This window comes from Oncorhynchus mykiss, chromosome 6 (genome assembly GCF_013265735.2).
Source record: "Oncorhynchus mykiss isolate Arlee chromosome 6, USDA_OmykA_1.1, whole genome shotgun sequence".
Classification (NCBI taxonomy): domain Eukaryota; kingdom Metazoa; phylum Chordata; class Actinopteri; order Salmoniformes; family Salmonidae; genus Oncorhynchus; species Oncorhynchus mykiss.
In genome coordinates, this window is record NC_048570.1 from 60,701,657 (window position 1) to 60,727,391 (window position 25,735).

A 25,735-nucleotide genomic window follows, 5' to 3' on the forward strand; every position below is an offset into this window, starting at 1 on the left:
TAAGAGTTTAGGATTTGAATGACCGAACTGGGTATTCACCTCTGGTGTAACAGCGTCTGATGCGTTAAGATTGCATTATAGATGGTGTGTAACTGATTTATACTTCAAATCGGGAGTCCCATTACATCACCATCCATCTTCAAGATCTTATAGATGATCATAGCACAACAGTTCTCAGAGAAATATTGAAATCGCCTGAAGACGGTGATGGAAATGTTCTGCGTGTGGAAAGGGAACCATTCACTCGGGGGTTTTATTGAGTGGGCTTGTGTTGTACTCAGTGCTGACTAGCTAGATGCACTAATGGCTTTGATGGATTACTGGTGTTCCCATTTCCTTGATTTCCTTGCTCCTTCTGGATCAGCCATTTGTAGGATTAATTTGTTTTGGAGTCTAGAGGAAGTAAAGACAGGAATGTGAACATCCGTTATATGGGCTAATGGATTGGAAAACTGAGAAACTTAGCATTCTTGTTTATTTAGAAAAGGATTTCTTTCTGTTCCGTTTTGTTCGTTCGTTCACACAGCACAAAGCATTTCAATCAAATAAAGCACATCAACTTCATCGTGTCCCGTGTAAACCTACCAGGAAGGGAGAAAACCTTACCCATAGTGATATACAGTGCCTTCAGAAAGTATTCACACCCCTTGACTTTTTTCAAAATGTTTGCTGTGTTGCAACCTGATTTGAAAAGTGATTAAATTTATATTTGGTGTGTCTCTGGCCTACACACAATACCCCATAATGTCAAAGTGGAATGATGTTTTTACATTTTTGTGCAAATTATTTAAAAATTAAAAGCTGAAATGTCTGGTGTATATAAGTATTTAACCCCTTTGTTATGGCATGCTTACATGGGTTCAAGACTAAAAATGTAAGTTGAAAAATGTAATAATTGTGTGTAACATGATTTTTGAATGATTACCTGTACCTCATCTCTGTACCCCACACATATCACATTATCTGTAAGGTCCCTGAGTTGAGCCGTGAATTTCAAACACAGATTCAACCACAATGACCAGGGAGGCTTTACAAAGGGCACTTATTGAGAAAGCAGACATTAAATATCCCTTTGAGTATGGTTGCATTATTAATTACACTTTGGATGGTGTGTCGACATACCCAGTTTAGTGAAAATTTCCTGTATTTACCAAATCATGAAACCAAACCACCACACAAGTCAGAGTTATCATAAAGTCCATCTTTAATTATTTTGAGCTCCATCACAACCCTGTGACTCTCAGATCAATTCAGTGTCTATAAATTAATTCTCTGAGAGTGCTTACACATTGCAACTGAGATCCTTTATAGCAAAGACACACATAGCCAGACAGCATTGGCTATAAATTATCGTTCAGCTTTGTCTCCTAAACTATGTTCTTATCTCGCTCTTGGTACCACTCAGGACCATAAAACAAAACCTCATCAACAGGCATATATCAAATACACCCCTCCTGGACAAGATCACAGAGACACAGTGACTGGCACACAGACATTGTGGAGCCAAGAGATAATTGGTTCCCCCTCAATCATCCCTTCACATGGTTTAAAAGATATGTTTACATATGAAGACAAGCTTGACCTCTCCCCTCTCTGCGGCCCAAGTAACTGACCCCAGGACAGAGAAAGGGTAACTGCAAATGGCCACCACTATAGTACAACAAGATCACATGGTTTAAAAGATATGTTTACATATGAAGACAAGCTTGACCTCTCCCCTCTCTGCGGCTCAAGTAACTGACCCCAGGACAGAGAAAGGATAACTGCAAATGGCCACCACTATAGTACAACAAGATACATTCTAAATGAGAAGTAACTCACAAGCATATAATGAAAATAAAACATCTTATCTATGTTACCCAGCTATTCTGATTAATCCCCAACACCAGTCACTACAAAGATAAAGGTGTCCTCCCTAACTCAGTTGCCAGAGAGGAAGAAACCGCTCAAGGATTTCACCATGCCAATGGTGACTTTTAAACAATTACAGTGTAATGGCTGTGATAGGAGAGAACTGAAGATGGATCAACAATATTGTAGTTAGTCCACAATTCTAACCTAATTGACAGAGTGAAAATAAGGACGCCAGTACAGAATAAAAAAAATATTCCAAAACACGTATCCTGTTTGCAACAAGGTGCTAAAGTAATACTGCAAAAATGTTGTAAAGCAATTAACCATTTGTCCTGAATACAAAGTGTTATGTTTGGGGCAAATCCAATACAACACATTACTATGTTACAGGTATGCTTGTAATCGTTCAGGATAGTTTTTTTCCCCGGATAAAAAAGAAAGAAACAGGCAAATAAAAAAGCTTAGCACAGGCAAAATCCTAAAGGAAAACCTGGTTCAGTCTGCTTTCCACCAGACACTGGGAGATGAATTCACCTTTCAGCAGGACAATAACCTAAAACACTGGGCCAAATCTACACTGGAGTACCTTACCATTAAGACAGTGAATGTTTCTGAGTGGCCGAGTTACAGTTTTGACTTAAATCTGCTTGAAAATACCTGAAAATGGTTGTTTATGATCAATAACCAATTTCAAAGAGCTTGAAGAATCTTTGAAAAGTATAATGGGAAAATGTTGCCCAATCGAGGTGTGGAAAGCTCTTAGAGATTTACTCAGAAAGACTCCCTCTGTAATCGCTACCAAAGGAGATTCCAACATGTATTGACTCAGGGGGTTGAGTACTTACAGTTGAAGTCGGAAGTTCACATACACTTATGTTGGAGTCATTAAAACTCATTTTTCAACCACTCCACAAATTTCTTGTTAACAAACTATAGTTTTGGCAAGTCGGTAGAACATCTACTTTGTGCATGACACAAGTAATTTTTCCAACAATTGTTTACAGACAGATGTTTTCACTTATAATTCACTGTATCACAATTCCAGTGGGTTAGAAGTTGACATACACTAAGTTCACTGTGCCTTTTAAACAGCTTGGAAAATTCCAGAAAATGATGTCATGGCTTTAGAAGCTTCTGAAAGGCTAATTGACATAATTTGAGTCAATTGGAGGTGTACCTGTGGCTGTATTTCAAGGCCTACCTTTAAACTCAGTGCCCCTTTGCTTGACATTATGGGATAATCAAAATAAATCAGCCAAGAACTCAGTCAGACCTCCACAAGTCTGGTTCATCCTTGGGAGCAATTTACAAATGCCTGAAGGTACCACGTTCATCTGTACAAACAATAGTACACAAGTACAAACACCATGGGACCACGAAGCCGTCATACCGCTCAGGAAGGAGACGCGTTCTGTCTTCTAGAGATGAACGTACCTTTGTGTGAAAAGTGCAAATCAATCCCAGAACAACAGCAAAGGATCTTGTGAAGATGCTGTAGGAAACAGGTACAAAAGTATCTATATCCACAGTAAAACGAGTCCTATATTGACTTAACTTGAAATGCCGCTCAGCAAGGAAGAAGCCACTGCTCCAAAACCGCCATAAAAAAAAGCCAGACTACGGTTTGCAACTGCACATGGGGACAAAGATAATACTTTTTGGAGAAAGGTCCTCTGGTCTGATGAAACAAAAATAGAACTGTTTGGCCATAATGACCATTGTTATGTTTGGAGGGAAAAGGGGGAGGCTTGCAAGCCGAAGAATACCATCCCAACCGTGAAGGACGGGGGTGGCAGCATCATGTTGTTGGGGTGCTTTCCTGCAGGAGGGACTGGTGCACTTCACAAAATAGATGACATCATGAGGAAGAGAAATTATGTGGATATATTGAAGCAACATCTGAAGACATCAGTCAGGAAGTGAAAGCTTGGTCGCAAATGGGTCTTGCAAATGGACAATGACCCCAAGCATACTTCCAAAGTTGTGGCAAGATGGCTTAAGGACAACAAAGTCAAGGTATTGGAATGGCCATCACAAAGCTCTGACCTCAATCCTATATAAAATTTGTTGGCAGAACTGAAAAGCGTGTGTGAGCATGGAGGCCTACAAACCTGACTCAGTTACACCAGCTCTGTCAGGAAGAATGGGACAAAATTCACCCAACTTATTGTGGGAAGGGTGTGGAAGGCTACCCAAAACGTTTGACCCAAGTTAAACAATTTCAAGGCAATGCTACCAAATACTAATTGAGTGTATGTAAACTTCTGACCCACTGGGAATGTGATGAAAGAAATAAAAGCTGAAATAAATCATTCTCTCTACTATTATTGTGAAATTTCATATTCTGAAAATAAGGTGGTGATCCCAACTGACCTAAAGCTGGGATCTTTTACTAGGATTAAATGTCAGGAATTGTGAAAAACTGAGTTTAAATGTATTTGGCTAAGGTGTATGTAAACTTCCGACTTCATCTGTATCTAATCAATATATATTGTTTTATTTTTCATAATGTAGATTGTTGCCAAATTTTTGTATTAAATCCATTTTAATTCCGCTTTGTAACAAGGGGTGTGAATACTTTCTGAAGTCACCTTATGATTGCTATAGTCTCTTTTGCTACTATTATCAGTGATTTAATGATGTGCTCTTCTCCTTAGCCGCCCCCTTCATCTAATTAATCCACAGCCAACGATGTTAAATTGACTCATTGATGATCAGAGTTTTAGATTAAACTCTGTGCCCCACTGGGTTTGGTTCCTGTCATTAGGCAGTAGTATAGAAGTGGCTGGTGTGTGGGCTGCTGTGTGGCCCACGTTGGGGATGGAGTGGCTATGAGTCATCACATAGGTTATTAATGATGGCCTGCTCTCAGTGCCCCTTTGACTTCCTTTAGATGTTCAACTGAGAATAAGCCATGATCAGTGACTCTCCCCTACTGTGTTCCTTAGAGGCAACAGCCAATCAATGACTAGCCAGAGCACAATGGTCGAGCGGGAGCCAATCACTAATTTTACCCAACTTTTATGTGTGGGTTGTCAACTTCTAAAGTGACTGCCTGTTTCACAGCAAAATGTGGAGTGCTGTCAATAAAGGTATGGTCCTAAGAAGCGTAGGTCACAGTGGAGACCACGTTCTGTGCTGTCACAATCATTTACATCCCATTCCACCAAACCCTGCAGTATGTACACTAAATCACTAAAGCAGGCCTGATGAGAGTCACTCTGATGGCTAAAAGCTTAGGTTGGCTTGTTTGAAAGCAGCATACATAATGCATTGTGCAGAAGCAGCTTAGTATGTTTTTTCTTTACTTTAATGTGAACATGGTTGAGGTGTTGGTGAAGAAACGTGTCCAGGAACATTTGTAGCATACATTTGTGAGGTGTGTTAATCCAAAAATGGCACAGTCAACTAACCCAGAAAAAGCACTCAGGCCCTCATCTCAACAGAGGGGCTTGTGGGTAGGTAATCATACCGTAGGTAAAGAGTTTGCAGTCTAACAACATGATGTGGTATCGAGGTGATTGGATGGCCCTTCATGGTTGGAGTGCCCCCACACTGTGCTCAAAGCATAGAAAAACACAATGCTTTTTTAGCTTTGTACCCAAAAATATCAAATGGTTGTGCAATATTGGGTCTTTTGTAAGAATAAGGTTATAATGTTGCTGCTTTCAAAGCTGGTTTTGCTCTGCAGAGGCGGCAGGTGAGATGTTGGAGGCTCTGAGTGTGTGGCTTTCATTTAAATGGTTAGTGGCCAGTTCATCCTCCGAGCTGAATTCACAGTAACATAAACAAACAGGTCTTCTACCATGTAGAGAATGTGGTGTGTGGTGGTGTGTGTGTGTGCGCGCTCCCGTCTGTACGTGTGTCCGTGCGTGAGCGACTGTCAAAATCAAATCATATCAAATGGTGTTGGTCACACACATATTTAGCAGATGTTAAAGTGTAGCGAAATGCTTGTGTTCATGGTTGTGACATTTGATGTTGTTTCCTGCATATTAAGGCTTCTTTTCAGAGAGCTAGTGGAAGTGGTGGTGACAGCTGCAGTGCGACAGGCCCATATCAGTACATGCTGGGAACAGCCAGTAGCTGCCATCCATGCCCTGCAGTCGCATGGCTCACTAGTGGCACTGTTCAAAGGCACGGACGGAAACAAATGGTTGCTCGAAAAGGAAATAAATATAAATATGTCCTAGATGTTTTGAGTTCTGCTTGCCTGTGAAAGTCGGTGTTCGAACAGGTTTGCCAAATGCATTATGTCCAAACATGGTAGCATGCAGGCTACGTTGAATCTTGCATAGTGACAATACGGAAGCGCTACAATTTTCATCCACAACGAAACAGTGTCAGACCTCGTCTGACCCACATCAACCTAACAACCACCAGTGAACATGACTCTTGTCATCTCTGTTGTTCTGCAGGGTTGCTCTTGGTCTGTCATCTTCGTGGACCTGGATGCCCACAACAGGAACAGACAGACACTGTCCTCCCTCCTACCCAGAGAATCCAGGTCCCACGTGAGTAAATATAATTAAACCACTCATTTCTAAATACCACTCTGTGCCATTATGATGTATTGGCTCAGTGACCAGTCCAATCTCCCAGTTCACCAGTAAAGAGAGGAATAATCATTTTTCTCCGGTAGTAAGAGCAACTAGACAGAAAAGTGCTCCTGTAAATGAATTGGTTTAATTAGGGGAAATGGAAGAAATGCATTGGAGCTACAACGTGGGCTAATGGGAGAGAGAAGTGGGGATGGAGTGAGAGAGAGGTGGGGATGGAGTGAGAGAGAGGTGGGGATGGAGTGAGAGAGAGGTGGGGATGGAGTGAGAGAGAGGTGGGGATAGAGTGAGAGAGAGGTGGGGATGGAGTGAGAGAAAGGTGGGGATGGAGTGAGAGAGGTGGGGATGGAGTGAGAGAGGTGGGGATGGAGTGAGAGAGAGGCTGCGCAGGAAGGAGGTGAAGGGATGAAGGGAGTACAGTACAAGGCTTATGCAAGTAAAACATTGAGCATCTTAATTATATATGAGTCTCTGACTAATATGTTATTAAATATCAGCCTCTTTAATGTTGAAAAGTGGCCATTAGCAGAGAGAGAGAGAGAGAGTGGGTCCCTTAGTCTCTTAACCCTTTACTAACTGCCTGGAGACAGCTGGCACATGGGGGTGAAGGGTTTACTTAGGAAATTATCAAAAGCTGGCATCTGTTTAAATGTTACACATTTTGAAACCCCCTTTGAACCCCAATACAGAATACGGACGCTGCCCTCCTGCCCTGCATCAGCTACCCTGCATTCGCTGTGGATGACGACGCCCTCTACAGTCAGACCCTGGACAAGGTGGTGCGCAAGCTAAAGGGGAAGTATGGCTTCAAGCGCTTCCTGCGTGACGGCTACAGGACCGCCAATGAGGACAAGAACAGGAGACACTACAAACCGGCTGAGATGAAGGTATGTGGTTTAGTTTAAAAGCCAACCCTACAGACTGATTGTGATGACTAACATGCACTACAGTGACTTGACTTTTTCCATTTCAGCTCTTAAAACCCCTTACACTCGTGGGAATTGGCCTATTATGGATAGGGCTAAATTGAAATGTTTCTTACATAAGAAATATGGAAAGCATATGCATGCAGTGGGGCAAAAAAGTATTTAGTCAGCCACCAATTGTGCAAGTTCTCCCACTTAAAAAGATGAGAGAGGCCTGTAATTTTCATCATAGGTACACTTCAACTATGACAGACAAAATGAGAAAAAAAATCCAGATAATCACATTGTAGGATTTTTAATGAATTTATTTGCAAATTATGGTGGAAAATAAGTTTTTTTTTTGCCCCACTGTAACAATGACAGAAATTAGACGGGAACAGGAAATTATGGGGAAATGATTAGACTAAAGGTGAGGACACAACAGTTCAGTTTTATGTTCATTTTATATTTACTGTACTTTTCGCTGCATTTGTTCATAACAAATCTGAAAATACTTTGGATACATTCAGTAACATGAAGATTCTTTTGAAAATTTGACAAGGGTTTGAGTGAGAGGTCTAGCGTGTTTCCAAGTGGGGACACACCTCTCCAAAGTGTACACAGTTGCTAAGTAATTTCAATGCACTTTTATGACTCAAAGAAGAGTCTTCAACTATAAGGTGCTATTTTGATCTCTCCCAGCTGTGCCGTTAAGGAGCTAGAACAATCACACTTGTTAGTTGTTTTCTTTGGAGCACAGACCTGCATCCCCACCCGCCTTTACACAATTACGATCCATTATACATCGCAATCTGGGTCAGGTTGGCATCATTTGAAAGCTTGTTCTACTGCCAAAGCTAAATTATAAAATATGATCTTACAGTCTTAGGCTTTCACTACAAATACTAGGGAATTCAGAGAAGCAGATGGTCATTTTGGTGTGCATTGAATGGAGACGCGGGATGCGTTCAGATACGTGGTCCGCGGGCAAAGTTTCTTCACAAAACAACAAACAGGATCATTCTGTTCAGGACAACCCAGGATATAACACCACGTCATCTTCTAACTGCACATCAAACACGGTGATTGTAAATGTTGACACTACATATTACATGAGTTTTATGAGATGGAAATGTGAAGTGGACTCGGAGGTGTTTTGGATTGCCTGTCTTGACATCAAAGCGGTATTTCTTATAATCCTCAACGTCTCATCTGTAAAGTCCTCTTAATTTACAGAATTTCCCTCACTCGGACAACACCGTTTGCCAAAATAGCCCAATTTAGCAGGAGCGATGAGGCAACTTCTTGTGTTCAGTGCTCAAGTTCAGAACTGCTGTCAGTCAAAACCCATTCTGCGCTGTGAAGACACTGAGCTCCGACGTAATTTAGAGCATGTTACTCTAAGGGAAAGGGGGATTCCTACTCAGTTGTACAACTGAATGCGTTCAACTGAAATGTGTCTTCCGCATTTAACCCAACCCCTCTGAATCAGAGCGGTGCGGGGGACTGCCATAATCGACATCCATGTCTTCGGCGCCCGGGTAACAGTGTTTTTTTTAATGTATATATATTTTTATTTCACCTTTATTTAACCAGGTAGGCCAGTTGAGAACAAGTTCTAATTTACAACTGCGACATGGCCAAGATAAAGCAAAGCAGTGCGACAAAAACAACACAGAGTTACACATAAACAAACGTACAGTCAAATAACTGCCTTGGAACACAGTGGCTGTGGTAGAGCATTAGGTCAGTAACCGAAAGCCTTGCTCGGGGGCAGAACAACAGATTTTTACCTTGTCAGCTCAGGGATTCGATTCCAGCAACCTTTCGGTTACTGGCTCGACGCTCTAACCACTAGGCTACCACAGCATTCCAATTTAGACGCTTATCAGTGCCCAAATCTACCATTGTCAACCCGTATGCGAATACGAGTGTAAAGGGTTTACCCAGTTTTTTTTGTTTTCCTACGACAGAAGCCACACAATTGTGTCTGCTCTGCCGTTGATAAATCCCAACTGAAGGCATATTAACTTCAGGATTAGCTGCTGTGCCTGCAGAGTGTGAATTTGGAGCAGGGCATCTACTTAACACTGAGCAAATCATTGCATTAGCCGCAGCACTGACCTCCCAGAATGAATGAGCTTGGATTCAACAGGGGGAAACACAAAGGGAGGTAATATGGGAATAATCTGAGCCACTAAACTTTAAAGTTTCATTATAGGATGTAGAGTAGGTGCAATCAACAGGTCCCGGTCAACCCATTTCTTAATTGGAAGCTGGATATTACACTATAAAATGCCTCGTGATAAATCATTTTGAAATCTCATCCATTACGGTAAGTAATGCAGTAGACCATTACATAACATTCTAGGATTGTGTGGTTCTTTGCACATGCACAACCTCTTCTTGCTGCCCACTCAAAAAGCTCGAAGTCACATGTGAGTGTATTGGATCACAATGGAAGTTGTACATCATATTCTTTTTTCTGCAATATGCTGTTTCAGGTGGGAAGGCATTGATTGCAGGTTTATTCAATTTGAAAACACATAACTTGTTAAGAATTTTGAAATCCTGCAATGTTACCTATTACAAGTGAAGGAGGGCATCCTGTCGAACAATATAGAGTTTTACAGTCTGTGGAATAGCTGAGGCAGAAAGCTCCTGGGATAGCTGGTGTTTACTGCCCAAGTAGGCCTCAGTGATTGGTCTCTCCACCCCTGTAGCATTTTATTAAATATCTCCACCATTTTGTACCTTATCTCTACTGGCACAGACGCAAGTAAACACACACACACACACACACACACACACACACTCACACACTAGCATAACCCAGCTGTGTCAGCCTAACCCTTGAGCAATGACGAACAACTCACAGTATGGTTTGCAACATAGCTTTGGTAAAACTGATAACAGAATACAAGAATACAGATGGAGAATAGAGATGGTTGTGGGAATCATATGTTAGATTCTTTTGATTTGATGGACTGATGGCTGAAGCAGTCCCTGTCATCTCTGCTATAACAGCCAAACTACAGGCCGGAAAATGATGTGTGACCGCTCCAATTAACAGCCTTTATTTCATTATGTTGTAGTCTCTCTCTTATCTCCTATTGCCATGGAGATTGTCTGCAGAGATGGGAGACGGCGATAACAAAGTCTTAATTACGTTTCAGGAGGGTTGGGAGATGTTGTGCTCCTCTCTCAGAAGGCAGGGAAGCCAGGCATATCATGAAAGTGAGGTGCTGCTTTGGTCCCAAAAAGAGCACTTAGGTGACTGTCTGAGAGCTAGTCAATTTGAAGAAGGGTTGTTCGGTAATGCAGATATATCCTTGGGTCTGTTTCATTCAGTGTTCTTTTAGTGTGTCCTCCAGTAATTGATCCACTAAGTTTACATTATTTATGCTGCCTTTGGTTTGTGAATGCTACACGAAAATAGAACCAAGGACACCATCTGACAAATGATTAATACCAACAACAACAAAAGGACTGAAGACTTATTACATCCTCACAGTTACTGTTGAAATTTCTCTTTGGAATTATTGAAATGAATCAATTGCTGTTTTGCTTTACAAACGTATCTTTTCAACCCCAGATGATTTATGGGCAGAGGGGTGGGTGGTGAGGGGAGACGTCTAAAGCTATGTAATGTCATTTCTGGTTGGCTGAGACTCCGATAGCATCTCAGAAGTAAGTGTTTTTGCCTCTGTTAAACTGTTACAATTGGAAAACAAACTCACCAGTCAACAGGTGTTTTAAGTGTGTGTTTTGGGACAGGCCATCACTTGCTACTTGCTGCATTCATTATAAAAGCTGACGAAAATGATTGTTGGTGTCTGAGCATTTTTATTGTAATCCATATGCATCCACTGACACACAGCGATAGATTTAGAGATGAATGCACCATGTGTAGAGATGAATGCACCATGTGTAGAGATGAATGCACCATGTGCAGGGATGAATGCACACAGTGCGTGTGTATTTCTCTTTCAGGTTAGGAAACTAGTGACCTCTGTGTTATGGCTTTTTCATTTCTTCAAAGACACTTTTATGAAAATCAAATGTTCTCTTCTCTTTCAGCTTTTTGATGGCATTGAATGCGAGTTTCCCATATTTTTCATCTTCATGATGATTGATGGTATGTGATGTTAATATAATAACGTGATTTTTTTTTTTGTTCATTTTTTCATTTTCATTTTATTTCTTTTTTACTTTAAATACTTTCTAAACTGCATTTTTTGTTAAGGGCTTGTAAGTAAGCATTTCACTGTAAGGTGTACACCTGTTATATTTGGCGCGTGTGAAATAACATTTGATTTGATTTGAGTATTGGGTTACATAGAAGTTGAATATCTGACACTTTTTTGCCATTTTATTGTCTGTATTTGATTTCCAGGAGTCTTCAGGGGGAACAACGCCCAAGTCAAAGAATACCAAGACCTGTTAACACCTATCATCTTTCAATCTTTTGATGGTGAGTTTCCTCCTCCGTTAGGGATCTGTGTTCTTATGGAACTACTGTACACATACATGCGCACACACACACACTCAATTACTCTAGCAGTGTTTCCCCTAGGACTTTTTTCAGCAGTGGTGGTAAGGGTGGCGGGGTGGGGGGGGGGGGGGGGGGGGGGGGGGGGTGTATTGCTACTAGCGTTAGCACAATGACATGCTAGCTGTTCGAGCAGGAATATTTATATTGCAAAAAATGACATCCAATTTTTTTTTGTGGCGGTGGCAACAATTCAGCAGTGGTGGGCCGCCGCTGCTAAATTAATATAGGGGAAACACTTATTAGTCCCTCTCACATACACATTCATGCTGGCATCCGTGGGAGTCTTTGAGAAGTGCACATACATTTTGGTTGTGAAGATTACTGTTATTTTCATATTACACTTAATACAATATCCATATTAATCTCCCACATGCTGAGTGCACGAAAGCTGTTCTCATATTTCAAGGAGCTCGTTTTTATATTAGCCTTCACACAAAGCTGTATTTTTCCTCAGTTAAGAAACCACATTAAAAGACTCAGGAGCCAATAGCCTCTGAAGGATGCATGTTGCTTCAGGAATACTTCTCAGTGGTTGCAGACAGAGTTGTCACCTCCTTTGGCTTTGTGGTGTCTTTGCGTTTGTTATGCAGAGAAAATATTGTACTCCCGGTGCGTTCTTTCTTGGAAATTTGACATTTCTTCATGTGTGTCTGCTAAGATACCTTTGAATAGATAACTCCCACTCCTTTCTCCTGAGCAGCAGACACGTAAACTGCACTCCTTTCGATGTATCAACCTCCTGGAAATTCCATTAGTGCCTTCTATTCGACATGTTTGTAATCACCCAGCACCGTAAAGTGTATCTATTTCCGTCCTGTGTGTCGTGGATCAGGCCATGCTGTCATCCCGAAGTACTACCGCGTACCTGCCGACTTTGTGGAGGCGGAGCAGAAGAAGCACGGGAGCCAGAAGCGTTTCCCTGCCAACACGGGCCAGGATGGCATGCTGTTCCTGTGGGGCCAGGCCCTCTTCAACATCGCCAGGCTGCTGGGTCAGTCTCTCTGTCTGTCTTCTCTTCACTGACCTCGCCTCACTGTCAAATACCTTCTCTGACCGCTGGCTGGAGAGGTATTCTCTATAGAGCATGCTCGCTGGGGTGTTCACTATACTGTTGTCACGTCAGACTGCAGAGGTTACGGAGTTCAGATATTCAGTTCAACATATGTGTTTGTTGTATGTTTGTGAAGTTGCTCACAGGTTAATGGGTTCTCATTACAAAGTAATGACTTTTGTAAGGAAAGGTCATTTTATGGGGTGTATGTCCAGTGTATCAGTTGGAACCTTTAGTGTGCTCTCTGTGTGTTCACCCCTCCATTCTGCCATGTCTCTTTTCCAGTGGATGAGCTGATCAGCCCCCAAGACATCGACCCCATCAAACGCTACGTACCCCGACAGGATCAGAGGAACGTCAGCATGAGATACTCCAATCAGGTTAGACTCCCATTCCCATGTGACCATCCTATGATCAGCCGTGTTTGGCCATCACTACAATCAGAGATACTAGATATAACGACAAGATGCTTGTGTCTCCGCCTTAACAATGGGGTTCGTTGTCCACAGATCAGAATGGCAGGCTGTCAAGCTCCCGCTTGTTTCTCACTTTGAATTGGTTGATACATCTGGTTATTTGAATACTTAAAAAAAAATATTTGATGAGGAGTGTTGATGTCAACCGCTTGTATCCAATGGAGAGTGAGTGCTTAGCCTCATGAATATGCATAGACGGCCTCGAATTTCAACAGTGACAACTCAAATATAAAGTGTTTTACACTCTCAACAGTTTCCTGTGAATCAAGAATGATCCACCACCCAAAGGACATCCAACCAACTTAACACAACTGTGGGAAGCATTGGAGTTAACTCGTTTGAGCCTTGAGCATTTCAACACAGGTTTGGAATAACACATCAAAGTTTGTCCTAGAAAATCCGAACATGACATCCGAATCAATGATATATAGAATGACGCAGACTCATGTATACACGCAGAGGGGGTATAGTAGTCTGCAGTAGTTCCCTTATAGCAGGAGAATTATTTAAGCAAGGTCTGAGGAGGTGTGATATATGGCCAATACCATGGCTAAGGGCTGTCTTTACGCATGACGCAACGCCTGGATACAGCCCTTAGCCATGGTAAATCGGCCATATACCACACCTCCTCAGACCTTGCTTAAATAATTCTCCTGCTATAAGGGAACTACTGCAGACTACTATACCCCCTCTGCGTGTATACATGAGTCTGCGTCATTCTATATATCATTGATTCGGATGTCATGTTCGGATTTTCTAGGACAAACTTTGATGTGTTATTCCAAACCTGTGTTGAAATGCTCAAGGCTCAAACGAGAGGTAAAAAATCAATGGGAGGGAGAGAGATCAGGAGTCTACATAATTTATCTTCAGTGTACCTTTCCTCCTGCAGGAATCTACAGTCTATCTCACCTCAGTGGAAAAACAGGTTGTTGTTTTATTCATGATGCAAATGCTCAGCTAAGCAGCTCACCCTGGAGCGGTTGGCCCGACAGTACCGTCTCAAGCCTTTCTCGGTGGAACGGGGGAGAGAGGGCACGATGGGAGGGGATTGCGTAATGTACACAAGCGCGTGGAGCGGCTGTCTCGTTGCCTTTACATCACTAACCCTTTGGTCTGTGGGGGCGGTGCCTGCGTGCGTGGGCGCGCTGCGCTTTCACATGGAATCTATGGTTGATTTGTGTTCCCATTTCTCTGATCTACTTTGCATTATCATGTCTGCAATGCACACTCTACATAAGACCATTCCATGATACATTAGACTGGACCTGCTAAATTGTTCCCGAATGGAAGAGGGCAGTGCAGCTAGATTCTGCTGTGCTGCGAATAGAATAACACACATTAACGCTACATTAGAATGACGAGTGTGGTTACATTTAGATTGGACTGGTCAGCAAGCCCGATGCTATGCATTACATGTGTAATGTGGTAACAAATCTAGGTGATGCCTTGAGAACTTCGAGATAATTCACGAGAGAATGGGATTCACATAGTACACGTCTTATTTATGTAACGTTAGTGCTCTACATATTACGAAGAATATAGTGCAATTTTGTATGCTCAGCAGCTCTGAATTGAAACGTCATGAAATTCCCAGAGCCCGTATACTGTGTGTTAAATTGTTATTAAGCAATACAAATAGTACATTATTTTTGGTAGTGTATATATTTTATGCACTTCCCAGAATGTCAAGCCCAGTAAGCATTAGACACAGATCTGTGTGTGTTTGTGTGTGTGTGTATCTGGGTAGTTTAGTATTTAGAAACCATTAAATCAAATCAAAGTTTATTTGTCACGTGCGCCGAATACAACAGGTCTAGTAGACCTTACAGTGAAATGCTTACTTACAGGCCCTAACCAACGGTGCAATTTTTAAGTAAAAAATAGGTATTAGGTGAACAATAGATAAGTAAGTAAATAAATAAATAAAAAACAACAGTGAAAAGATAGTGAAAAATAACAGTAGTGAGGCTATAACAGTACAGTAGTGAGGCTATAACAGTACAGTAGTGAGGCTATAACAGTACAGTAGCGAAGCTATAACAGTACAGTAGCGAGGCTATATACTGTACAGTAGTGAGGCTATAACAGTACAGTAGCGAAGCTATAACAGTACAGTAGCGAGGCTATATACTGTACAGTAGTGAGGCTATAACAGTACAGTAGTGAGGCTATAACAGTACAGTAGCGAGGCTATATACTGTACAGTAGCAAAGCTATAACAGTACAGTAGTGAGGCTATAACAGTAAAGTAGTGAAGCTATAACAGTACAGTAGCGAGGCTATATACTGTACAGTAGCGAGGCTATAACAGTACAGTAGCGAGGCTATATACTGTACAGTAGCGAGGCTATAACAGTACAGTAGCGAGGCTATAACAGTACAGTAGCGAGGCTATAACAGTACAGTAGTGAGGCTATAACAGTACAGTAGTGAGGCTATAACAGTACAGTAGTGAGGCTATAACAGTACAGTAGCGAGGCTATATACTGTACAGTAGCGAAGCTATAACAGTACAGTAGTGAGGCTATAACAGTAAAGTAGTGAAGCTATAACAGTACAGTAGCGAGGCTATATACTGTACAGTAGCGAGGCTATAACAGTACAGTAGTGAGGCTATAACAGTACAGTAGTGAGGCTATAACAGTACAGTAGTGAGGCTATAACAGTACAGTAGTGAGGCTATAACAGTACAGTAGTGAGGCTATAACAGTACAGTAGCGAGGCTTTAACAGTACAGTAGTGAGGCTATAACAGTACAGTAGCGAGGCTTTAACAGTACAGTAGCGAGGCTATATACTGTACAGTAGCGAGGCTATATAATGTACAGTAGCGAGGCTATAACAGTACAGTAGTGAAGCTATGACAGTACAGTAGTGAGGCTATAACAGTACAGTAGTGAGGCTATAACAGTACAGTAGTGAGGCTATAACAGTACAGTAGTGAAGCTATAACAGTACAGTAGCGAGGCTATATACTGTACAGTAGCGAGGCTATAACAGTACAGTAGTGAAGCTATAACAGTACAGTAGTGAGGCTATAACAGTACAGTAGTGAGGCTATAACAGTACAGTAGTGAGGCTTTAACAGTACAGTAGCGAGGCTATATACTGTACAGTTGCGAGGCTATAACAGTACAGTAGCGAGGCCAAATACTGTACAGTAGCGAGGCTATATAATGTACAATAGCGAGGCTATAACAGTAGCGAGGCTATAACAGTAGCGAGGCTATATAATGTACAGTAGCGAGGCTATAACAGTAGCGAGGCTATTTACATTCACCGGTTAGTCGGGCTAATTGAGGTAGTATGTACGTGTAGGTATGGTTAAAGTGACTATGCATATATGATAAGCAGAGAGTAGCAGTAGCGTAAAAGAGGAGAATGTGAAATGAATGCTCCTTGACTGTGGTTTGTTCCACATGAGAAGCGACGCGTTTGCTCGGCTCAGAGGTTGAGTCAGATCAAAGACACCCCAGGGAGTTTCAGGAAACACTCTCCAAATAAACACAGAACAAAAGCCAGAGAGGAGATATCATTAAGCCATATGCCTTAAAATATACACCCACCCACAAACACACACACACCATCAAAGCCCAGCAAACACGTAATACACAATGCACGTAATACACAAGTATACACCAGATTAGCTAATCAGACACACATTTTCACTACCGTAATACTGAGTCAAAGAAGGACACATATGAACACAAATACACGCAAAGACGCATTCAAACACATAATAATTCATTGGAGTTTTATGTAACCTCAAAGGGCTTTACTTTGTGGGGGAACTCGCCTCATCCACCACCAATGAAATGAGCAGATAAATACAGGTCATCTCTCTTTTCTACATGCGTACACATACTGTCATCACACACACACCTAGTCACAGTATCGGATGCGTTTACTGTACAGTTGCTCTCTGGCAGCCAATTCCGTATAGCTCTAGTCCCCATAACAGAAACAGCTCTCTCTTTAACTGAGTGATTCTGTGAGCCACAGAACAAGGTTAATGGAAAATGTCCAAAGCACAGCGCTGTCACTCAGCCCTGCATCTGTGATAAGGTCTGAAGGTGAGAGGGTTTCAATTGGCCATCACGGTATGAGGCACAAAGAAGCCCCTTCAGAGAAAGAGAGGCGCAACATGGTAGGCATTTGAGGTTGTCGATTTTAGTGTCTCTACTAAATGCACAATGATGTTGGGGAATTAATTTTACAGTCCCGACAGTAACCCAGAATGTCTTTTTCCAACTTTCCAGGCTTTTGAAAGTCAAACTCTAAACCCCTTGCTCATACCTTTTCTGCATTCTGGGTTCCATGCTACAGGTTTGTTTTGTGTCACTCAGATCCATTGTAGAACAAAGGAAAATGTATTCAAATTGTATTTGTCACATGCGCCGAATACAACAGGTGTAGTAAACCTTACTGTGAAATGCTTACTTACAAGCCCTTAACCAACAATGTTTTTATGAAAATAGTCCGGGGAGCCATTTGATTAGCTGTTCAGGAGTCTTATGGCTTGGGGGTAAAAGCTGTTTAGAAGCCTCTTAGACCTAGACTTGGGGCTCCGGTACCACTTGCCATGCGGTAGCAGAGAGAACAGTCTATGACTAGGGTGGCTGGAGTCTTTGACAATTTTTAGGGTCTTCCTCTGAACGCCTGGTATAGTGGTCCTGGATGGCAGGAAGCTTGGCCCCGGTGATGTAATGGGCCGTACGCACTACCCTCTGTAGTGCCTTGCGGTTGGAGGTGAGGCCGAGCAATTGCCATACCACGTAGTAATGCAGCCAGGATGCTCTTGATGATGCAGCTGTAAAGCCTTTTGAGGATCTGAGGACCCATGCCAAATATTTTCAGTCTCCTGGGGGGGAATAAGTTGCCCTCTTCACGACTGTCTTGGTGTGTTTGGACCATGTTAGTTTGTTGGTGATGTGGACGCCAAGGAACTTAACTCTCAACCTGCTCCGCTACAGCCCCGTCGATGAGAATGGGGCCATGCTCGGTCCTCCTTTTCCTATAGTACACAATCATCTCCTTTGTCTTGGTCACGTTGAGGGAGAGGTTGTTGTCCTCACATCACACGGTCAGGTCTCTGACCTCCTCTCTATAGGCTGTCTCATTGTTGTCGATGATCAGGCCTACCACTTGTGTCATCAGCAAATTTAATGAGGGTGTTTGAGTTGTGCCTGGCCATGCAGTCATGAGTGAACAGGGAGTACAGGAGGGGACTGAGCACGCACCCCTGAGGGGTCCACGTGTTGAGGATCAGCGTGGCGGATGTGTTGCTACCTACCCTTACCACCTGGGGGCAACCCATCAGGAAGTCCAGGATCCAGTTGCAGAGGGAGGTGTTTAGTCCCAGGGTCCTTAGCTTAGTGATGAGCTTTGAGAGCACTATGGTGTTGAACGCTGAGCTGTAGTCAATTAATTCATTCTCACATAGGTGTTCCTTTTGTCCAGGTGGGAAAGGGCAGTGTGGAGTGCAATAGAGATTGCATCATCTGTGGATATGTTGGAGCGGTATGCAAATTGGAGTGGGTCTAGAGTTTCTGGGATAATGGTGTTGATGTGAGCCATGACCAGCCTTTCAAAGCATTTCATGTCTACAGACGTGAGTGCTACTTGTCGGTAGTCATTTAGGCAGGTTACCTTAGTGTTCTTGGGCACAGGGACTACATTTGCATGTTTTAACATAGTAGAACAAACCTTAGAGGGATTTCAATTCGCCATAGATTAGGCTGTTCTGAGGACACCATTTTATATGCATTATCCAGACAATGTTTTTTCCCTGTTTTGATGTGACATACTGAATGGTTGTGAACAGATGGATGTTATTTTTTTCCCTTGCATCCAAAGATAAATAATGTTAATTAGCAGGACAGGGCTGCCAAATGGCACGCTGACAGCACAGTAGAGCAGGGCTGGACCCCCCTCTGACAGCTCAGTACAGCAGGGCTGAGCCCCCCTCTGACAGCTCAGTAGAGCAGGGCTGGGCCCCCCTCTGACAGCACAGTAGAGAAGGGCTGGACCCCCCTCTGACAGCTCAGTAGAGCAGGGCTGGGCCCCCCTCTGACAGCACAGTAGAGCAGGGCTGGACCCCCCTCTGACAGCACAGTAGAGCAAGGCTGGACCCCCCTCTGACGGCACAGTAGAGCAGGGCTGGACCTCCCTCTGACAGCACAGTAGAGCAGGGCTGGACCTCTGACAGCACAGTAGAGCAGGGCTGGACCCCCCTCTGACAGCACAGTAGAGCAGGGCTGGACCCCCCTCTGACAGCACAGTAGAGCAAGGCTGGACCCCCCTCTGACGGCACAGTAGAGCAGGGCTGGACCTCCCTCTGACAGCACAGTAGAGCAGGGCTGGGCCCCCCTCTGACAGCACAGTAGAGCAGGGCTGGACCTCCCTCTGACAGCACAGTAGAGCAGGGCTGGACCTCCCTCTGACAGCACAGTAGAGCAGGGCTGGACCTCCCTCTGACAGCACAGTAGAGCAGGCCATCTCTCACTTAACGTGACTTCAAAAGTTGATCACAATTTTACAAGGCCTCGGTCCCAAATCAAAGCCGCATTAATGTCTTTTTATACATTTGGCCCAGTGGTTTTTCCCTGCTCCCTGTCTGGCTTATTGGCCATCATTAAAAAAATATTTTAACATTTTATTTAGCTAGGCGAATCGGTTTGGAACAAATTCTTATTTACAAATACGGCCTACACCGGCCAAACCCAGACGATGCTGGGACAATTGTGCGCCATCCTATGGGCCGGTTGTGATACGTGAGCAGGATAACTTCCAATTTGGCTTTCATTGTCTTTCCAAAGGCAAGCATCTACAAAGTTGACCACCTCCTCGCCAGGCAAACACAGTTTGATCTTTTATCATGGGGTTCCATGCTGCTGAATGTGATTCTCTTTGTGAGTCTCACTGAATGTGGCCCATCGTGTGCTCTCCCCCTCTCCCAGTGCCCTTTATCAGAAAGGTCTCTATTTGGGTAAAAACAACAGTTGTGTGTCATCATCCCTGTCTGGGCATATCAATTATCTGTCATGATGAGCACTGTGCTGGGGTTAGAGCCAGGTCAGTCACATGTGCCAGAGCAGACCCCGTTTAAATGGCACAGTCATATGGGTCTCCTAACTCGCTCGTGCTGCTGCAGTTGCCATGCCAATGTTACTGCACACCAGGCTCGGTGCATTAAAAACAAACAAGAAAACGGCTTGTGGGTGGCGAGCTGGAAAAGGGAAAAGGGCTTTGACATTATTATGACAATTACTGCCACGTAGGTGACTTGTCAGTCTCGTTTTCCACCCCCATTTTAATAGGACTGTAATCCATAATGGCAAAACGGTACTTGAATGTGGGCTGGCGCTGTCAGCTTAGAGGGCTTTATTGTATTGGGGAGAAACGACGGCATTTTCATGGCAAGTGCATGTTCAGGAGTGTCTGGGCTGGTGTGTCCGCTCCCTGGGTGACGCAGCTGCAGCACCCATACAGAACAGTTCATAGTCTCTGCCTATCTCTCCCAGTCTCCCCAGCAGAATCTCAATGGGAATTACATCAAATACACCAGGTTTGACAAGCCCAGGCTCAAGGAGGCTTTCATAGGGCTCAGCTTAATATAAATTGATTTTTATTTTTTTTGTCATAAGGATTGTAGACTAAACCTAATATATCTGCAGCATGCCCAGAGAGAGAGAGAGAGAGAGAGAGAGAGAGAGAGAGAGAGAGAGAGAGAGAGAGAGAGAGAGAGAGAGAGAGAGAGAGAGAGAGAGAGAGAGAGAGAGAGAGAGAGAGAGAGAGAGAGAGAGAGAGAGAGAGAGAGAGAGAGAGAGAGAGAGAGAGAGAGAGAGAGAGAGAGAGAGAGAGAGAGAGAGAGAGAGAGAGAGAGAGAGAGAGAGAGAGAGAGAGAGAGAGAGAGAGAGAGAGAGAGAGAGAGAGAGAGAGAGAGAGAGAGGCCGATGCGTATCAAATTCTCAGCAAAGGATCCCTCCATAATTACATGGCAAAGAATCCAATCCCCACCTTTTTCAATTTCTGTGATGTGATGGTGTCGGTACCGCCACTGTTGCATTCATATCCCAAACCAAGTTCATTAAGTCAGCCTTTGTCATGCTACCTGGAAATGTTAAATGCAAGGAAGTAAAGTGTGCTTTTAAATGCCAACCTTGAGAAAGTACAATCAAAAACGTGGCTCCTGCTTGGCTGTCTGCGCACTTACAATGTGTGGCACGTCACTGCCGATAGCTTATGAGATAGCGTTGTCTTAGTGCCTTGTCAAGCTTATTTTAAACAACCCACTAGTAACACACGTACAGTGATGCAAGTTTAGTATATGTACATTCAGGTCATAACCCCTTTGATCTAAACGTGCTCGTAAAAAATGGCGAGCAACAACAGAGTGCATTTTATTTGGTGTGTCTCTATTGTGTGCACGCTCATGGGAACGTCCATGTGTATGTATAGGATTGTGTCTATGTATACTGAACAAAAATATTAACACAACATGCAACAATTTCAAAAGATTTAACTGAGTTACAGGTCATATGAGGAAATCACTCAATTGAGAGCAAAATATTAGGAAGGTGTTCCTAATATTTGGTATGTTCTGTGTATATGAAAGAGTCTAGAGTTGCGTGTGTGTTTATAGCAAATGTGTGCTGGACTGATGCTGTGAAGGCCCATGGCCAGTCCCTGTCGGGCTGTGCAACCTTGAGCTGGTTAGCTTGGGTCAGTGGACAGAAGGGCTCAGCAGGGTCTAGCACTGAATCACTGAAGACATATTGAGAGGAGGGGGATGGGACTGGGATAGGAGGGATGGGACTGGGATGGGTGGGATGGGACGGTGAGGGAAGGGACTGGGATATGAGAGATGGGACTGGGATATGAGGGATGGGACTGGGATATGAGGGATGGGACTGGGATTTGAGGGATGGGACTTGGAGAGGAGGGATGAGAAAAAGAGTGATGGGACTGGGAGGGATTGTTGTCTTCACAAGCTGTGTCAGAAAAGGACAGAAACTGTAGTATAATATATGCCATTTAGCAGATGCTTTTATCCAAAGTGACTTAGTCATGCGTGCTTACATTATACGTATGGGAATCAAACCCAATACCCTGGTGTTACAAGCACCGTGCTCTATCAAAGGAGCTACAAAAGATGGAAACACAGGCTACTATATGTAAAAAACAAAATGTCCCCCCATCGGACTCCTGGCGGTTTCCTACCATATACAATATACATCTTTATGCTTTTTCATACTATGGTATTTAAAGAGATTGAACTGGATCTTAAGCACTTAGAAATGTGTAACATATTTTACGAATTGCAGGACATAACATAAATGGATGGTGTTGTACACAGTTTATTGCGAAACATTTTCAGGGACCCATTTTGGCTCGTGAGCGCTACTTTCAAATCTACTGGGTGGAATTATACAAAACCCATGTAACACATCTTTAAGTTCCTATTTTTGTACATTGGATTTGCGTCTAAGATAAGTGAAATCTGCTAACATTACAATTACTTCATATATTTTTTTAGGTTGACAGTTTTCCTCTGTGAAATGATTGTCTTAGTCATAATTTACATAGTGGCTATTCTTTTGAAGTAGTGTTTTTTTCAGGCTATTGAACCATGTATTGGGGTACATTCATAGTTCAATTTCTTTGAGGAGATAGGTCTACAGTATGTGTATTAGAGGTCGACCGATTATGATTTTTCAACGTCGATACCGATTATTGGAGGACCAAAAAAAGCCGATACCGATTAATCGGACAATTTAAAAAAAATAAAATGTAAATATATTTTTTCATGTATTTGTAATAATGACAATTACAACAATACTGAATGAACACTTATTTTAACTTAATATAATACATCAATAAAATCCATTTAGCCTCAAATAAATTATGAAACATGTTCAATTTGGTTTAAATAATGCAAAAACAAAGTGTTGGAGAAGAAAGTAAAAGTGCAATATGTGCCATGTAAAAAAGCTAACGTTTAAGTTCCTTGCTCATAACATGAGATCATATGAAAGCTGGTGCTTCCTTTTAACATGAGTCTTCAATATTCCCAGGTAAGAAGTTTTAGGTTGTAGATATTATAGGACTATTTCTCTCTATACCATTTGTATTTCATTAACCTTTGACTATTGGATGTTCTTATAGGCACTTTAGTATTGCCAGTGTATAGCTTCCGTCCCTCTCCTCGCCCCTACCTGGGCTCGAACCAGGAACACATCGACAACAGCCACCCTCGAAGCAGCATTACCCATGCAGAGCAAGGGGAATAACTACTCCAAGTCTCAGAGCGAGTGACGTTTGAAACGCTATTAGCGCGCACCCCGCTAACTAGCTAGCCATTTCACATTGGTTACACCAGCCTAATCTCGGGAGTTGATGGGCTTGAAATCATAAACAGCGCAATGCTTGAAGCACAGCAAAGAGCTGCTGGCAAAACACACGAAAGTGCTGTTTGAATGAATGCTTACGAGCCTGCTGGTGCCTACCACCGCTCAGTCAGACTGCTCTATAAAATCATAGACTTAATTATAACAAAATAACACACAGAAATACGAGCCTTTGGTCATTAATATGGTCGAATCCGGAAACTATCATCTCGAAAACAAGACGTTTATTCTTTCAGTGAAATACGGAACCGTTCCATATTTTATCTAACGGGTGGCATCCATAAGTCTAAATATTCCTGTTACATTGCACAAACTTCAATGTTATGTCATAATTATGTACAATTCTGGCAAATTAGGCGGCCCAAACTCTTACATATACCCTGACTCTGCGTGCAATGAACGCAAGAGAAGTGACACAATTTCACCTGGTTAACATTGCCTGCTAACCTGGATTTCTTTTAGCTAAATATACAGGTTTAAAAATATATACTTCTGTGTATTGATTTTAAGAAAGGCATTGATGTTTATGGTTAGGTACACATTGGAGCAAGGACAGTCCTTTTTCGCGAATACGCACCGCATCGATTATATGCAACGCAGGACACGCTAGATAAACTAGTAATATCATCAACCATGTGTAGTTAACTGGTGATTATGATTGGTTGATTGATTGTTTATTATAAGATAAGTTTAATGCTAGCTAGCAACTTCCCTTGGCTTACTGCATTCGCGTAACAGGCAGGCTCCTCGTAGAGTGCAATGAGAGGCAAGTGGTTAGAGCGTTGGACTAGTTAACTGTAAGATTGCAAGATTGAATCCCCGAGCTGACAAGGTAAAAATCTGTCGTTCTGCCCCTGAACAACGCAGTTAACCCACCGTTCCTAGGCCGTAATTGAAAATTAGAATGTGTTCTTAACTGAATTGCCTAGTTAAATAAAGATTAAATAAAGGGGTAAAGAAAAAAATATTTAAAAAATCGGTGTCCAAAAATACCGATTTCCGATTGTTATGAAAACTTGAAATCGGCCCTAATTAATCGGCCATTCCGATTAATCGGTCGACCTCTAATATATATATTTTAGTTACTTACAATTTGTGAGCAAAGCAGGATTATGCCTCTGAGAACTAAGGTGCTTTCCAGATGCTTGGAAAGTTCGAGTGTGTGAAACGCAATCTGTATGCAGAGGACACGTGTCGGTACCAAGCGTGCAGTGTGAGAAGTCTGAAGGGGCCTTCTCCCTCCATCAGCACCACTGTGTCACATTTCAATGATTTTAATTTGGGAAAATCTCAAATGAAGCAGAGATTAAACTCATTTATATTTGCAGTCTGGAAGTGGCACTCCTGAATAAGCTTGTTTTGCAATTGGGCTTCTACTAGTAGAGATGCACATTTCTCATGCTGAGACACAAGCTACTGTTGATGCAAATTGCTTACCTAAATTGGAGGAGTTTTACTTGCAGGTGTTTTTTTTTTTTTTTTTCAGTGGCAATTTATTGTACTCTTTCTTTTCATCAGCCTGATATGTGAGAGGAGTAACTAAGTTGTAAAAGAGCATTTATTCCAATTAGTGCGATATTTCTGACTGATGTTTCTCTCAATGTATTGATGTTAATACTTTAGTAGCAGCGGCATTAGGTGGCATTATGAGAGAACGCTTGGTCAGTGTTTTCTGGCTGTAGTGTCCTCAGTGTGTTGTCCCTCCATCTGCTATGGCCCCAGTTACCCCGGGAGCTAGGGGGACCCTGGCCCAGGACCTAGGGCCCAGTGCCAGGTGCCAGCAGGCAGGAACATGAGGCGCTAATTGAAGCTTGACCTGTCTTATCCAGTGTTTTGTTTGTTCCTAAGACATAACGAGATCTTTACAATACCTTTTAAGAAGTTCCAGTACATTCTGCTGTCCTATTGAAGTGTTGCTTTTAAC

At 42.6% G+C, this 25,735-nt stretch overlaps 1 protein-coding gene across 3 annotated transcripts in view; it reads left to right on the forward strand.

Annotated features, from left to right (window-relative positions):
* LOC110526270 (phosphorylase b kinase regulatory subunit beta) overlaps positions 1-25,735 on the forward strand; it is an 81,076-nt gene that overhangs the window by 29,949 nt on the left and 25,392 nt on the right. For all 3 annotated transcript variants that reach the window (XM_036980624.1, XM_036980623.1, XM_036980622.1), the window contains 6 exons: positions 6,273-6,368; positions 7,103-7,300; positions 11,399-11,456; positions 11,715-11,792; positions 12,706-12,864; positions 13,210-13,304. In XM_036980624.1, coding sequence (XP_036836519.1) covers positions 6,273-6,368; positions 7,103-7,300; positions 11,399-11,456; positions 11,715-11,792; positions 12,706-12,864; positions 13,210-13,304 — 684 coding nt within the window. The remainder of the gene's footprint in view (positions 1-6,272; positions 6,369-7,102; positions 7,301-11,398; positions 11,457-11,714; positions 11,793-12,705; positions 12,865-13,209; positions 13,305-25,735) is intronic.